The sequence below is a fragment of the Scyliorhinus torazame genome, chromosome 13, assembly GCF_047496885.1.
Source record: "Scyliorhinus torazame isolate Kashiwa2021f chromosome 13, sScyTor2.1, whole genome shotgun sequence".
NCBI classification, from domain to species: domain Eukaryota; kingdom Metazoa; phylum Chordata; class Chondrichthyes; order Carcharhiniformes; family Scyliorhinidae; genus Scyliorhinus; species Scyliorhinus torazame.
In genome coordinates this window covers 86735080-86750397 of record NC_092719.1, presented here as the reverse complement: position 1 = coordinate 86750397, position 15318 = coordinate 86735080, and the positions used below count along the sequence as shown (strand labels likewise).

Here is a 15318-nt window from a genome sequence, read left to right as displayed (position 1 = left end):
AAGGGGCCTGTTCCTGTGCTGTATTGTTCTTTGTTCTTTGAAAGAGTTAGATAAGATTCTTGGTTGGCAAGGTAGTCAAAGAATATAGGGGTAGACAGAAAAGTAGAGTTGAAGCCTCAGCAAATCAGCCATGATCTTATCAAATGGTAGAGCAGGCTCGATGGGTCAAACAGTCTACTCTTGTTCCTAATTCCAATCTTCATAAAGGCATTAAAGATGGATAAAGAAGGGCATCAGGGTTGTTATGACCCCCTCAGGAGCCAAACCCTATACTGTCTACGGTTCCCCTCCTACACCTTGGAGTACAAACTCCCCAAGTGATGCAACGGCGGAGCCTCCCCCCTAATTGGGAGGAACCTCACAGGATATAAAGCCCCCCTGGGAGCAGGTCAGGGAGGGTGACCATCGAGGTGAGGAGGAGTGTAATTGTAGTATTGTGAGTAGAGTAAATAAATCTAGTTGTAATCCTGCCCATCTGGTGTAGTGTGAATTCCTTACCTTCGACTATCACAGTTACCAAAGGGTTATATAATAATTATTTTTATTTAAGTAAGCTTACATTAATACTGTAATGAAGTTATTGTGAAAAGCCCCTAGTCGCCACATTCCGGCGCCTGTTCGGGTACACAGAGGAAGAGTTCTGAATGTCCAGCATATCTTTCGGGACCTGAGGGAGATGTTTTATCTTTTTGGTTAAATTGCGCTCACTGTACTTACAACTGTTCCTTCTTCTGCAGCTTTTACAAAATGAGGCTGTGGAGGAGCTGGACCATTGAATTCTCTGATCCTTTTCCGAAGTTGGTGTTGGGCGAAGACCAAGAGTGGAGTCACCTTCTCAGTGAACCTTTCACTAGAAAACAGATAAAGCAAGAAATTGTCAAATAAAATAATGTTGTGATATACTAAATTCAAGAATCGGGAAGATAATAACTGAAGTCTAAATGTAAGATTTCCTCTTCAAGACTGCGATTTTTTGTTTTTAAATTTTAGAATGCCCAATTCATTTTTTTTTCCAATTAAGGGGAAATTTAGCATGTTCAATCCACCTAACTTGCTCATCTTTTGGGTTGTGGGGGCGAAACCCATGCAAACACGGGGAGAATGTGCAAAGTCCACACGGACACTGACCCAGAGCCGGGATCGAACCTGGGAACTCGGACCCGTGAGGCCAGTGCTAACCCACTGCGCCACCGTTGTAGCCATCTGGGATGGCCACGTCCCGATTACAAAATGGACACTTGCAAAGAATGCAGGGAAAATTGGACAATGCTAAGAAACAAGCAGGTGCAAGCTCTGTCTGTTGATTGGAACCTTAAACTCTCAGACAGGATAGAAACTACCAAACAATCTACATACTAATGAGCCAACTCCGGGGACAAAAGGGAAACATTTAGTTACACAATGTTAATGCAGACTCCCCGGCGCCAGAAGAAGCTAAAACAAAGCAGACTGACAGTCACCAGGACACGCCCAGCGATCAGGGAACCACCCCTCTATTGGAGGAAAATCGATACAGATGATTGGGAAAGACCCAATTAGTTGAGGCCAAGTTCAAGGCCTGCCCAAAAGTGCGCAAATCCCTTTTGCAGTATAAAAGGTATCCCCCAAGGAAGAATCTTCCTCCTTTGGCTTTGGCTCTCACCAAAGAGAGAGACCTGCCTAGCAGCTGCACCAGACCAAGTAAGTCCCAAGTCAGCGCACGCTACGAGATAGACGCTCCTAGTTGCTATCCTGTAAACAGTTCAACCCAGCAACCTCAGAACCGAGCAACGGCCATTGTTCTTCTGACTGAGTGGGCACCCGAAGCTAAGTATAGGCTTTAGTAATCGTTTAGTTTAGTTTGCAGAGTTTATGCATGAGTAGATTTGACTGTGTGTAAATAAATGAGCATTGCTTTTGAACTTACTAACTGGTGTATCGAGTCATTGATCAGTATTCGGTTCTGAACCTTGTGGCGGTGTCAAAAGATACCTGGAGGCTCTTGAGCAAACGTGATTAAACAGAGCCAAATTAAGAGCCAAACAAAAATTAGCAACACCGTGCTGCCCTTAAGACTGCAATTTACCTCATAGGGGTGACTGGGCAGTTAGTTTCCTGCACTATCTGGAATGGCAATCAACAAAGCAAACTAAATTTACAACAACAGGCCAAGATTGTGAGATAAAAGTCAATAACACTTGTGTAATTTTAAGAAGGAATTAGATATAGCTCTTGGGGCAAAAGGGATCAAGGGATATGGGTGGAAGGCAGGATCATGGCGGAGCAGGCTTGAAGGGCCAAATGGCCTTTTCCTGCTTCTATTTTATATGTATGTTTCTATGTATGTCCGAACTGATCACACAGGACTTATTCAAGGTCAGCTGGATGGCTTGATAGGGACTGTAGATGTTTCGATCTAAATGCATAATTTAAGATGAGTGAAATGCTTTCCTCAGTTGCATTTATTTTGCTCCTGATCTCATTCAAGCTACCTGTAAGGGGGTGTTAAACAAAGGGAAGTGCAATCCCACAGAACATTTAAGAAAGCAATAGACCATTTAACAGTTTGAGTCCACTCCAAGAAACATCGTGTAGGTTATAAAAATGAGAGCAGAACCAGATTCTGGGATCCTCACTGACGTTCTATACCAGCATTTTTGATTGTTGTGGGATATGAGGGAGGGCCACCAGTCTGTCATTATGTTGTCAGCTCTATCATAAAAATGGGCATTTCAGACCACCATAATTTTCATGGAGTTGTGCTAGTTTTTAAAGGCAACGTGGCTGACACAAGTTCAGAGATGCCATGTTCCATGCATTCAAGTCTGGAGGTTTTGTTGACCCAGGTGCGCAATGGAATCTCATTATGAATGCTTTACTGAGTTCCAAATCCACTAATGGATTCAGCTCAGGATTGTTCACACGGCTGCCAAGAGAACTGTGAGCTTGGCGATATTTACAGTTTTAAAAGCAGTTGTTAGGATTGTTTTTTTTAATGCATTTTGAAAGACAGCTCGTTTATCTTGACAGATTTATGTGTATTTCAAAGACTTCCCAATGTTACTTTAGGACTCGTGAGCTCTCTACATAGTGGTCACTTGGATATGGGAGATGATGGTGGGAATGGAGGGTGTATGTAGTGAGAGGTTATATGGGATAAGGGGTATTATGGGTGGAGGGGTAAAGGGGTGTGAGTGCTATGGGATAGAGCGTATGGGGGTGAGGGGGATATTAGGGGTATGGTGGGGGTGAGAGAAATATGGAGGAGCGTGACGGTTAGGGGGCTCACACTTACTCCAGTCCTGGACTGATGTCCAGCGAAAAGAGGAGACCTTTTAACCTGGCCACCATGTGCCTCCGTCTCCACCTCATATTTGCTCCAAACATACATGACTCCCCACATTTGAGTTGAAATTCTTCTAAATCCTTTTGGACAATTTATGTCAAATTCCTGCATATGTTATATTGGGAAGAGTTTGACCAGTCCTAGAAGGCGGCAATGCCAGTATAATAGTGGTGATTGAGTTGGGATGGCTCCTGATGCAGTCCTGCCACCTATGATGTTTTCCAGAAGCGGGTTGTGAGGCAGAATGACTGTTCACTCCAAGGAGTAAGGCATCCAATTTACAAAATTAAAGATCCTATTAAGACCATTTTAGAGGGCCACTGACATTTTGCCAGTGGCAGGATGGCTCCCTGCCACATGGGAAGTCTGCAAAATCATGGAAATAGCCACCTGGGGGGAAGTGGAGCCTGAACTGTCATGCCTCACAGAGGGGTTCACGGACATCCTAGGTAGCCCTCACAGCCCCAGTGATCCCCCCAGAGGGATTTGCCCTGCAGCTATCCTGAATATGAAATTACACTTAACTTTCTAGACACTTGCACGTCCATCTGCTGCCAAGACATGCCCCAGCAATATCCACTTCTGGCTGAGGCTTCCGAGGTTGCCAGCCCTCTGATTGGGTCAGCAGTATCAAGAGTCAGCTTGCCGTCCTCAATTAGATGACCCACCTGGAAGCCGCCACTTAGGAGGCCACCCCTGGTAAAATCTGTAAGCCAGTCCCGCCGCTGCCAGGTGTAGGCTCAGGACTCCAATTTGGTCCTGATGTGAGGTCCCAAAGCCCGCAGTAACATTGAGCCCACTATTTCAAATGAAATTATATCTTTGCTAAAGAAGCACACACAATAATTTGTGGAAATACATTGACTGTGCAACAATAATGTATGTTACTTCAATCTCACTGCAAAATGTTTTGCCGTTTATTTGGAGGAAACACAAGATGAAACACAAGATGCTACTCCCCAAGGACCGAGTGAGGTTGAAAATGCACAGCCCAGCTGTCCCAAATGATAAAAAAAAACATAAAACGGGACAGAAGATTAAAACATCACTCACTGTGTAACTGCGTTGAAGTGGATCGCTAAGTAGACTAAGCTTTCCCACTTTTTCTGATTGCAGAGTAATTCTATAGAGTACAGTGCTATAGAACACACCAACTGTAAATCCACCACGTTTACATCGTCAAATAGCTGTTCAAATTTCAGACTATGTCCCCCATGATCATCTGATAAACTTCCAACACAGCTAGGAACACTAAAGATGCCATTTGGATCAACAAACTGTTTAAGAAAAAAGAGAAATTTAACCAGTACCTAAAAATACAAAAGTTAATTTACCTTACATTAAATGTAATTATATAAACTGAAATGTATTTGATATTTGTACCATTATACGAGCCCAAAGTAAAGCATTTCCACATTGCAATCACTGGCCACTTTAAATGTAACAATGGTTAAATTGCAAAGTGATAAGATTTGAAATTAGAAACAACTTGCATTTGCATGGCACCTTTAACATAATTAAGCTTCACAAGATGCTTCACAGGAGAGTTATCAAACAAAATTTGAGGGAGTGTTCAAGAAGAAAAGAAAGCGGAAGAGGCAGTCAGATGTAGGTGGGGAGAGAGATGAATATCTGGAATGTTCAAGAGACCAGAACTGGATAAATGTATGTCTTTCATAGTTTTGTGGAGGCCTCTCACGAGATTTGCGATACTCGGGAGACCTCGCAAGATCGAACGAGTTCTCGTGAAACATTGCGATCTGGATCTTGCCCTCACTGGGCGGGATCCAGACTTGCATATTTAAGTGAGCAGTTAGGCTCTCTTAAATACGGCTGCGCCGGATTCTCCCAAGGCCGGGGATTGAACACCTATGCTTGGGAGATCTTGCCATGGTGCCATTTAGCACTTGTGAACAAAAACGTGGACCAGGCAAAAGGGCACCAGGGGCGGGGGCTTCCCAGGCCATTCCACACCCCACGGAGGTCAGGCTCATGGGCAGGGTGATACTCTGGCACTCCTCCTTGCACCATGGCACTGCCAGGCTAGCAGGGGCACTGCCTGGGTGTCAGAGCTGACAGTGCCAAGGTGTCTGGGAGCCAGGGGCCCTACCCTTATGACAGGGGCTCGAGGAATCCCTAATAGGTAGGTTAGGGTGCTGGGGTTCCGGAGGCCACAATGGTAGTCCGAGGGGGCTCATGAGATCCGGGAGATCGGGGCGGCATTTGAAAATTGCACCCCGATCTCTTCCTGCACTGCTGAGCTGAGCTCATCAGTGCAGGAAATGAAGGTAAGTGCGGCCTCGGCGGGCATTCCTTGCCGAGGCCAAAAGAAAAACAGAGTCCTGTTTGATAGCAGGGCCGTTCTCAGCACTGCAGGCCCTGAGAAACACCCCGCTAAACACCCTACACATTTCAATCTCATTAATTTAACTGCGATGGTGCTACCTTGATATTACTGTAGGTGTCCTGTAGTTGCACTACCATATCAAGAAGAGTCTGTGCAGCTAAGTAGAATGGTAGACAAAAGATATTCTTGACTCTGTCTGTAGTCAAAATGGTTTCTTTCAGCGACTCCATAGAGGTAACGTACACCATTGCATTATGTGCACAATTCCACATAAATCGACAGGCATTCTGCAACGCTGTCCAATGGCCTCCACGGTGTGCAAGCACCTAATGTTACAAAGCAACACTTCAATAAAATGGAAACTTGAGCCATATTATTTTCAATGTTGTTTTCTTTCCACCTAATCAGTCTGTCAGTTTTGGGTAAATGTGGAGGCGGCAAAGCTTTTTACACTTCTGGGGCCAGTATCCCTCTATTCCCATGCTATTCATGTATTTGTCAAGACGCCCCTTAAACGTCACTATCGTACCTGCTTCCCCCACCTTCTCTGGCAGCGAGTTCCAGGCACCCACTACCCTTTGTGTAAAAAACCTCCTTTGCATAACTCCTCTAAACTTTGTCCCTCGCACCTTAAACCTATGACACTTCCACCCTGGGAAAAAGCTTCTGACTATCGACTCTGTCCATGCCCTCATAATTTTGTAGACTTCTATCAGGTCGTCCGTCAACCTCCGTCGTTCCAGTGAAAACAAACTGGGTTTATCCAACTCTTTCTCATAGCTAATGTCCTTCATTCCAGGCAACATCCTGGTAAGCCTCTTCTGTATGCTCTCCAAAGCCTCTACATCCTTTGGTAGTGTGGCGACCAGAATTGAACACTATATTCCAAGTGTGGCCTAAGGTTCTCTCCAGCTGCAACATGACTTGCTAATTTTTATATTCAATGCCCTGTCCGATGAAGGAAAGCATGCCGTATGGCTTCTTGACTACCTTCTCCACCTGCGTTGCCACTTTCAGTGATCTGTGGACCTGCACAAACTATAAAGGATTCTGCCATTTACTGTACATTTCCCACCAGTATTAGACCTTCCAAAATGCATTACCTCACATTTGTCCAGATTAAACTCCATCTACCATCTCTCCGCCCAAGTCTCTAACCGATCTATATCCTGCCATATCCTCTGACAGTCAACATCGCTAACCGCAATTCCACCAATCTTTGTGTCATCCGCAAACTTACTAATCAGACCAGTTACATTTTCCTCCAAATCTTTTATATATACTACAAACAGCAAAGTTGCCCGCATTGATCCCTGTGGAACACCACTAGTTACAGCCCTCCATTCAGAAAAGCATCATTCCACTGCTAGCTTATGTCTTCTATTTCCGAGCCAGTTCTGTATCCATCTTGCCAGCTTACCTCTGATGCCGTGTGACTTCACCTTCTGTACCAGTCTGCTATGAGGGACCTTGTCAAATGCCTTACTGAAGTCCATGTAGACAACATCCACTGCCCTATCTTCATCAATCACCTTCGTCACTTGCTCAAAAAACTCGATCAGTTAGTGAGACACAACCTCCCCTTCACTAATACGTCCACTTGCTTCCAAATAGGAATAAATCCTGCGTCGAAGAATCCTTTCCAATAATTTCCCTACCACTGACGTATGGTTTACCAGCCTGTAATTTCCTGGATTATCCTTGCTGCCCTTCTTAAACAAAGGAACATGTTTGTAATCACATGTCATGATTTGTGTGACAGAGATCAGATAATTGGTTTCCATTGACAATAGCCATGTCTATTATACAGAGAAGCCGAATAAATGAGGCACAAGTATTTTTGTAAGCAATGTCTCAATGTCAATCAGCCAATTGCCAGGGAAGTGACTGTAGAGAAACAAATTTCAAAGACTATCGCCTTAGTAATATCTAGCAAAACAGTTTATAAATTAAATTACCACTGCTCTTCTGATGTGTAAAAATGATTTGCCCAATTGGTCGAACATCAATGTGGCACTCGTGCTTGGTCTGCCTACTTCTTCTGCAACGGAATCAGATTCGTCACCAGTCAGCTGAGTCAGTGGTGTGGGACTGCTTTCAGTGCTTTCAGAAATGGCATCATTCCCTTCCGTGAAATGAATATATTACATATAAAATACGGTTTGCATAAAGATCCAGATCAGATTCAAAATCCACTTTAAGTGTATGCCACAACCAGACATTCTTTTGGAAACAAGATTTTGCACGAGAGCATCAAATGGCGCGATTCCAACTAAACAGTACAGTTTGAATATTCTTTCAACCTACATGTAAAACATTGTGCAGAATTCTCCCAGCCCGCACATGGCAGGTTTGGTGGCGGGGGGAGAGAGAGTGGGGAATCTTGCGAGAGCCAAGAAGTCGGCGTAAAATCACGTTGCAATTCACCCAATTTTATTTCATGACTAATAATTAGCTATTTTTAAAATTCACCAACATTTGGTTTTTAGTTCTTTGTTAAATTAACAGGAGACAAACCAAACTAGCAATAATGTTGATCAAAATACATTCATATTTGCTTCAATATTTTCTGTGCAGCCTTAGGTAAATGCTACAGTCAACACAATCCTGAATGAGTGTTCCCTATTTCTATTCCAGTCTCAGTTCCCACTGTTCCAATGGAAGCAATAAGCATTGGGGACAAAGCTGAGCAAGTACTTCATGGATCAGTGCACAGCTTTCCTTTTAAAACATACATTACAAATCTTAATTATAAGACATTTTTTTGAAAAAAACTTTCTGGAATGTGGGCATTTCCAGCAAGGCCTGCATTTATTACCCATCGCTAATTGTCCTTGAAAAGATGGTGGTAGGTGATCTGATTTCTCAAATTGCTGCAGTCCATGTGGTGGAGGTACACCCACAGAGCTGGTAGGAAGGGAGTTCCAGAATTGTGACTCAGGGACAATGAAGAATCAGCGACTTACTTCCATGGTGTGTGACTTGCAGGGAAACCTGCAGCAGGTGTGCACCCGCGCACCTGCTGCCCTAAACTATTCTGGAACATTCCTTTAATGAAAAAAAACACATATTTCGTGAATAGATGTTTAGCAATCAGACAATTTTAAATGTAGTGCAACCTACAGCCTTGTTCTGAATCTGTTGACTTTTCGTTTCTTCTGGTTGAGTACATTGACGTTACAGGAATTTGTTGCATCATTTCTGAATCATGAATCTCCGGGTTCAGGAGTAAACAACCGCAGCTATGTAGAGTAAAAATTTCAGGGTCCAAAACAGAATATCTGTAAACAACATGAAAGCAACAATTTGTGAAAGGTAAACGTGTTTTCATCAATGTGAATCACTCAAGGAGCACCGTTTCCTACAGCAACTTTTATTAAAACAATACTTAAGATACTAAGATTGGGGGAGTTGCATATAGCGAGGAGGACTGTCAGAGAATACAGAAAAATATAGATAGATTGGAGAGTTGGGCAGAGAAATGGCAGATGGAGTTCAATCCAGGCAAATGCGAGGTGATGCATTTTGGAAGATCTAATTCAAGAGCGGACTATATGGTCAATGGAAGAGTCCTGGGGAAAATTGATGTACGGAGAGATCTGGGAGTTCAGGTCCATTGTACCCTAAAGGTGGCAACGCAGGTCGATAGAATGGTCAAGAAGGCATACAGCATGCTTGCCTTCATCGGACGGGGTATTGAGTACAAGAGTCGGCAGGTCATGTTACAGTTGTATAGGACTTTTGTTAGGCCACATTTGGAATACTGCGTGCAGTTCTGGTCACCACATTTCCAGAAGGATGTCGATGCTTTAGAGAGGGTGCAGAGGAGGTTCACCAGGATGTTGCCTGGTATGGAGGGTGCCAGCTATGAAGAAAGGTTGAGTAGATTAGGATTGTTTTCGTTGGAAAGATGGAGGTTGGGGGGGGACCTGATTGAGGTCTACAAAATTATGAGAGGTATGGACAGGGTGGATAGCAAGAAGCTTTTTCCAAGAGTGGGGGTGTCAATTACAAGGGGTCACGGTTTCAAGGTGAGAGGGGGAAAGTTTGAGGGAGATGTGCGTGGAAAGATATTTACGCAGAGGGTGGTGGGTGCCTGGAACGCTTTGCCAGCAGAGGTGGTAGAGGCGGGTACGATAGCATCATTCATGATGCATCTAGACAGATATATGAACGGGCAGGGAACAGAGGGAAGTAGATCCTTGGAAAATAGGCGACGGGTTTAGATAAAGGATCTGGATCGGCACAGGCTGGGAGAGCCGAAGGGCCTGTTCCTGTGCTGTAATTTTCTTTGTTCTAACATAGGGCAGGGTTATCCAGCTCCGCGTGACATTTCTTCCAGTTGCAGAGGCGGTCCACTGTTGGCCGGTGGCGGGATATTCCGATTCCACCAATCTCTCAGTGGTTTTACATGCCCCACACTCACCATCACCAGGGAACGCACCATGTGGGATCGCCATTGGCGGGACCAATGACCCGCCAGCAGGAAGGGACGGAAAATGTCGGCAATAAGGGTGAAAATCTGTTTTTTGGACTGTAGATGCAAGTTTTTTATTTCACAGGTGTGAAAACATTTGATCTGTTTTGAAGAGAGATTCTTGTGACTTCCGGGTGCGGCGATGACCAGCTAAGTTGCATGTTACGGCACCTCCCATTATAACGGACTTTTGGGCTCTTATTGGGAGCCCCAACGGCAACTTCCGAAGGCTAAACCCACTGTGAGGCGACATAGAAGGGAGTCCCCCCGGATGTGAATGGATAGAAGAGATAATAGTGACCAGATTGTGGAGGATCCTCTGGAGCAGTGGCAAAGAAGGGAAGTGAGAAGCAAGATGGCGGCGGAGGGCGGCCAGTTGGTATGGGGCCTGGAACAGCAGGAGTTCCTCCGGCGATGTGTGGAGGAGCTCAAGAAGGAGGTGCTGGCGCCGATGCTGCAGGCGATTGAGGGGTTAAAGGAGGCGCGGAAGACCCAAGAGATGGAGCTCCGTGGAGTGAAGGCAAAAGCTGCCGAAAACGAGGACGAGATACAGGGCTTGGTGGTGAAGATGGAGACGCACGAGGCAATGCATAAGAGGTGTATGGAGAGACTGGAAGCCCTGGAAAATAGCTCGAGGAGGAAGAACTTAAGAATCTTGGGTCTTCCCGAAGGGGCAGAGGGAGCGGACGTTGGGGCGTATGTGAGCACGATGCTCCATACCTTAATGGGAGCTGAGGCCCCGACGGGCCCCCTGGAAGTGGAGGGAGCGTACCGAGTCCTTGTGAGAAGACCAAAGGCAGGAGAAATACCTCGAGCAATAGTGGTGAGGTTCCACCGCTACAAGGACAAGGAGATGGTCCTGAGATGGGCGATAAAGACACGGAGCAGCAGGTGGGAGAACGCGGTGATCAGCGTGTATCAGGATTGGAGTGCGGAGGTGGCGAGAAGGAGGGCGAGTTTCAATCGGGCCAAGGCGGTGCTCCACAAGAGGAAAGTGAAGTTTGGAATGTTGCAGCCGGCAAGACTGTGGGTTACACACCAGGGTAAACACCACTACTTAGAGACGGCAGAGGAGGCGTGGACATTTATTGAAGAGGAGAAGTTGGACTAGATTTGAGAATGAGTGTTTGAAATGAAGTAGCGAGGTGTTGGCAAGGGACTGTGAATCAGATGGGGGAAAATTTTCTTTCCCCTTGAAGGGGGGGGGAGACACGAAGAAATGTGGGCGTCGGTGGGGAAGGGGAGGGGGAAGGAGAGAGGGAGCTGCGCCATCAGGGGAGCGGCCGAGAGGGAAGTGCGGGCTTTGTTCCCGCGCTATGGAAATTGTGGCGGGAAAAGGAGGCGCAGGAAGGAGGGGGCCTCACATAATGGGAGGCTAAGGATAAACGGGGGAAGCTGAGGTCAGCCAGAGTTTGCTGACTTCCAGAAGCAATATGGGGGGAGCAACTAAGCACGAGAGGGATCTAGCGGGGGGGGGGGGGGGGGGTGGAACTGGGTTGCTGCTACTAAGGGGAAGGGGGAGCTGTTACGGGATGGGATGGTCAGGACGGGAGGGCACCGTCCGGGGGATAAGCGGGTGCGTGGGAACCGGGTGAGGAGCTGGTCTAAAAAAGGGGATGGCTAGTCGACGAGTGGGGGGGGGTAAAGAGCCCCCCAAACCGCTTGATCACGTGGAACGTGAGAGGGTTGAATGGGCCGATTAAGAGGGCGAGGGTATTTGCGTACCTAAAGAAACTAAAGGCAGACGAGGTCATGCTTCAGGAGACGCACCTGAAACAGGCGGATCAGGTCAGATTAAGAAAAGGATGGGTGGGACAGGTATTCCACTCGGGCTTGGATGCGAAAAATAGAGGGGTGGCAATACTGGTGGGGAAACGGGTATTGTTTTAGGCGAAGACCACAGTGGTGGACAGTGGGGGTAGATACGTGATGGTGAGTGGCAGATTGCAAGGTGAGGCGGTGGTGCTGGTGAACGTATATGCCCCGAACTGGGATGATGCGAACTTTATGAAGCGTATGCTGGGGCGCATCCCGCACCTGGAGACAGGAAAGTTGGTAATGGGGGAAGGGGCTTCAACACGGTGCTGGACCGGTCCAGATCTAGGACCGGGAGGAGGCCGGCAGCGGCCAAGGTGCTTAAGGGCTTTATGGAGCAGATGGGAGGAGTGGATCCCTGGAGATTTACCAGACCAAGGAGTAAAGAGTATTCCTTCTTCTCCCATGTCCACAAAGTGCACTCCCGGATAGACTTCCTTGTCCTGGGAAGGGCGCTGATCCCGAAGGTGGCAGGAACGGAGTATTCGGCTATAGCCATTTCAGATCATGCCCCACATTGGGTAGATCTGGAAGTAGGAGAGGAAAAGGAACAGCGCCCACTCTGGAGATTAGATATGGGACTGTTGGCGGACGAGGGGGTATGTGTAAGAGTGAGGGGATGTATTGAAAGGTACCTAGAGATCAATGATGACAGAGAGGTCCAGGTGGGAGTGGTCTGGGAGGCGCTGAAGGCAGTGGTTAGAGGGGAGCTGATCTCCATAAGGGCCCATAAGGGGAAACAAGAGGGTAAAGAAAGGGAGAGATTGTTGGGGGAAATTTTGAGGGTGGATAGGCAATATGCAGAGGCTCCAGATGAAGGGCTATTCAGGGAAAGACGGAGATTGCACACGGACTTTGACTTGTTGACCACGGGTAAGGCGGAGGCACAATGGAGGAAGGCACAGGGAGTGCAGTATGAATATGGAGAGAAGGCGAGCCGGCTGCTGGCCCAACAACTTAGGAAGAGGGGGGCGGCGAGAGAGATCGGAGGGGTTAGAGACGAGGAGGGAAAGATGGAACGGGGAGCGGAGAGGGTGAACGGGGTGTTTAAGGTATTTTACGAGAGGCTATATAAGGCTCAACCCCCGGAAGGGAAAGAGGGAATGATGCGTTTCCTAGACCAGCTGGAGTTCCCGAAGGTTGAGGAACAGGAGATGACTGGACTGGGAGCGCAGATTGAGGTGGAGGAGGTGGTAAAAGGAATTGGGAACATGCAGGCAGGGAAGGCCCCGGGACCTGATGGGTTCCCGGTGGAGTTCTATAGGAAATACGTGGACCTGCTGGCCCCACTTCTGACGAGAACCTTTAATGAGGCTAGGGAAAGGGGGACACTACCCCCGACGATGTTGGAGGCGAAGATATCGCTGATCCTGAAAAGAGACAAAGACGCGCTGCAGTGCGGGTCATACAGGCCTATTTCCTTCTTGAACGTAGATGCCAAGCTTTTGGCCAAGGTGATGGCGACGAGGATAGAGGACAGTGTCCCTGGGGTGGTGCATGATGATCAAACGGGGTTTGTTAAAGGGAGGCAATTGAATGCTAATATACGGAGGCTGCTGGGGGTGATGATGATGCCCCCACCGGAGGGGGAGGCGGAGATAGTGGTGGCGATGGATGCAGAGAAAGCATTTGATAGAGTGGAGTGGGACTACCTGTGGGAAGTACTGAGGAGATTTGGATTTGGAGAGGGGTTCATTAGATGGGTTCAGCTCCTGTACAGGGCCCCGGTGGCAAGTGTGATTACAAATAGGCAACGATCTGACCACTTCCGACTATATAGGGGTACAAGACAGGGATGTCCCCTGTCCCCGTTACTGTTTGCGTTGGCAATTGAGCCACTGGCCATAGCGCTGAGGGGCTCTAGGAAGTGGAGGGGGGTACTTAGAGGAGGAGAAGAGCATCGGGTGTCATTATACGCGGATGATTTGTTGTTGTATGTCACGGACCCAGTGGAGGGGATGCCTGAGATAATGCAGACACTCAGGGAGCTTGGAGAATTTTCAGGATATAAATTGAATATGGGGAAGAGTGAACTGTTTGTGATGCACCCCGGGGAACAGGGCAGGGGAATAGACAATTTACCGTTGAGGAGGGTAAGAAGAGATTTCCGGTATTTAGGGATCCAGGTGGCCAGGAATTGGGGAACCTTGCATAAGCTTAACTTGGCACGACTGGTAGAGCAGATGGAAGAGGACTTTAGGCGCCCCTGTCATTGGCGGGCAGGGTGCAGGCGGTTAAAATGGTGGTCCTTCCGAGGTTTCTTTTTGTGTTCCAGGGCCTCCCTGTACTGATTACAAAGGCCTTTTTTAAGAAGGTGGACAAGAGTATTATGAGCTTTGTGTGGGCTGGAAAGACCCCAAGAGTAAAGAGGGGGTTCCTGCAGCGCAGTAGGGACAGAGGGGGACTGGCACTGCCGAGTCTAAGTGATTATTATTGGGCCGCCAACGTGTCAATGATATGTAAGTGGATGAGGGAAGGGGAAGGAGCGGCGTGGAAAAGACTGGAGATGGCGGAACTAGCTTAAAAGCACTGGCGACGGCACCGTTGCCGTTCTCCCTGAAAAAATACACCACAAACCCAGTGGTGGTGGCAACTCTGAAAATTTGGGGGCAGTGGAGACGACATAAGGGAGTGACGGGTGCCTCAGTGTGATCCCCGATAAGGAACAACCATAGGTTCGGCCCGGGAAGGATAGATGGGGGATTTAAATCTTGGCAGCGAGCAGGAATTGCGAAATTGCAGGACTTGTTATTCGACGGGACGTTCGCGAGTCTGGGAGCACTGACAGAAAAATATGGGTTGCCACCGAGGAATGCATTTCGCTATATGCAAGTGAGGGCATTTGTGAGGCAACAGGTGAGGGAATTTCTGCAGCTCCCGGCGCAAGAGATTCAGGAAGAGTGATTTCGGGGGCATGGGTGGGTGATGGTAGGGTGTCAGATATATATAGGGAAATGAGAGACGAGGGGGAGACAATGGTAGAGGAGCTGAAGGGAAAATGGGAGGAGGAGCTGGGGGAAGAGATTGAGGAGGGGCTGTGGGCAGATGCCCTAAGTAGGGTAAACTCTTCGTCCTCGTGTGCCAGGCTCAGCCTGATACAATTCAAGGTTCTACACAGGGCGCATATGACGGGAGCTAGGCTGAGTAGGTTTTTTGGAGTGGAAGATAGGTGCGGGAGATGCGTGGGACGCCCGGTGAACCACACCCACATGTTTTGGTCATGTCCGGTATTGCATGGGTTCTGGGTGGGTGTGGCAAAAGTGATCTCGAAGGAGGTGGGGGTCCGGGTCAAACCAAGCTGGGGGTTGGCTATATTTGGGGTTGCAGATGAGCCGGGAGTGCAGGAGGCGAGAG

General features: G+C 47.6%; 1 protein-coding gene across 2 annotated transcripts in view; it reads right to left on the bottom strand.

Annotated features, from left to right (window-relative positions):
• LOC140388177 (cilia- and flagella-associated protein 54-like) overlaps nt 1–15318 on the bottom strand; it is a 948449-nt gene that overhangs the window by 491827 nt on the left and 441304 nt on the right. For both annotated transcript variants that reach the window (XM_072471937.1, XM_072471938.1), the window contains exons 23-27: nt 8796–8953; nt 7631–7797; nt 5771–5998; nt 4379–4602; nt 718–850 (exon numbers count right to left, since the gene is read on the bottom strand). In XM_072471937.1, the coding sequence (XP_072328038.1) occupies nt 718–850; nt 4379–4602; nt 5771–5998; nt 7631–7797; nt 8796–8953 (910 nt within the window). The remainder of the gene's footprint in view (nt 1–717; nt 851–4378; nt 4603–5770; nt 5999–7630; nt 7798–8795; nt 8954–15318) is intronic.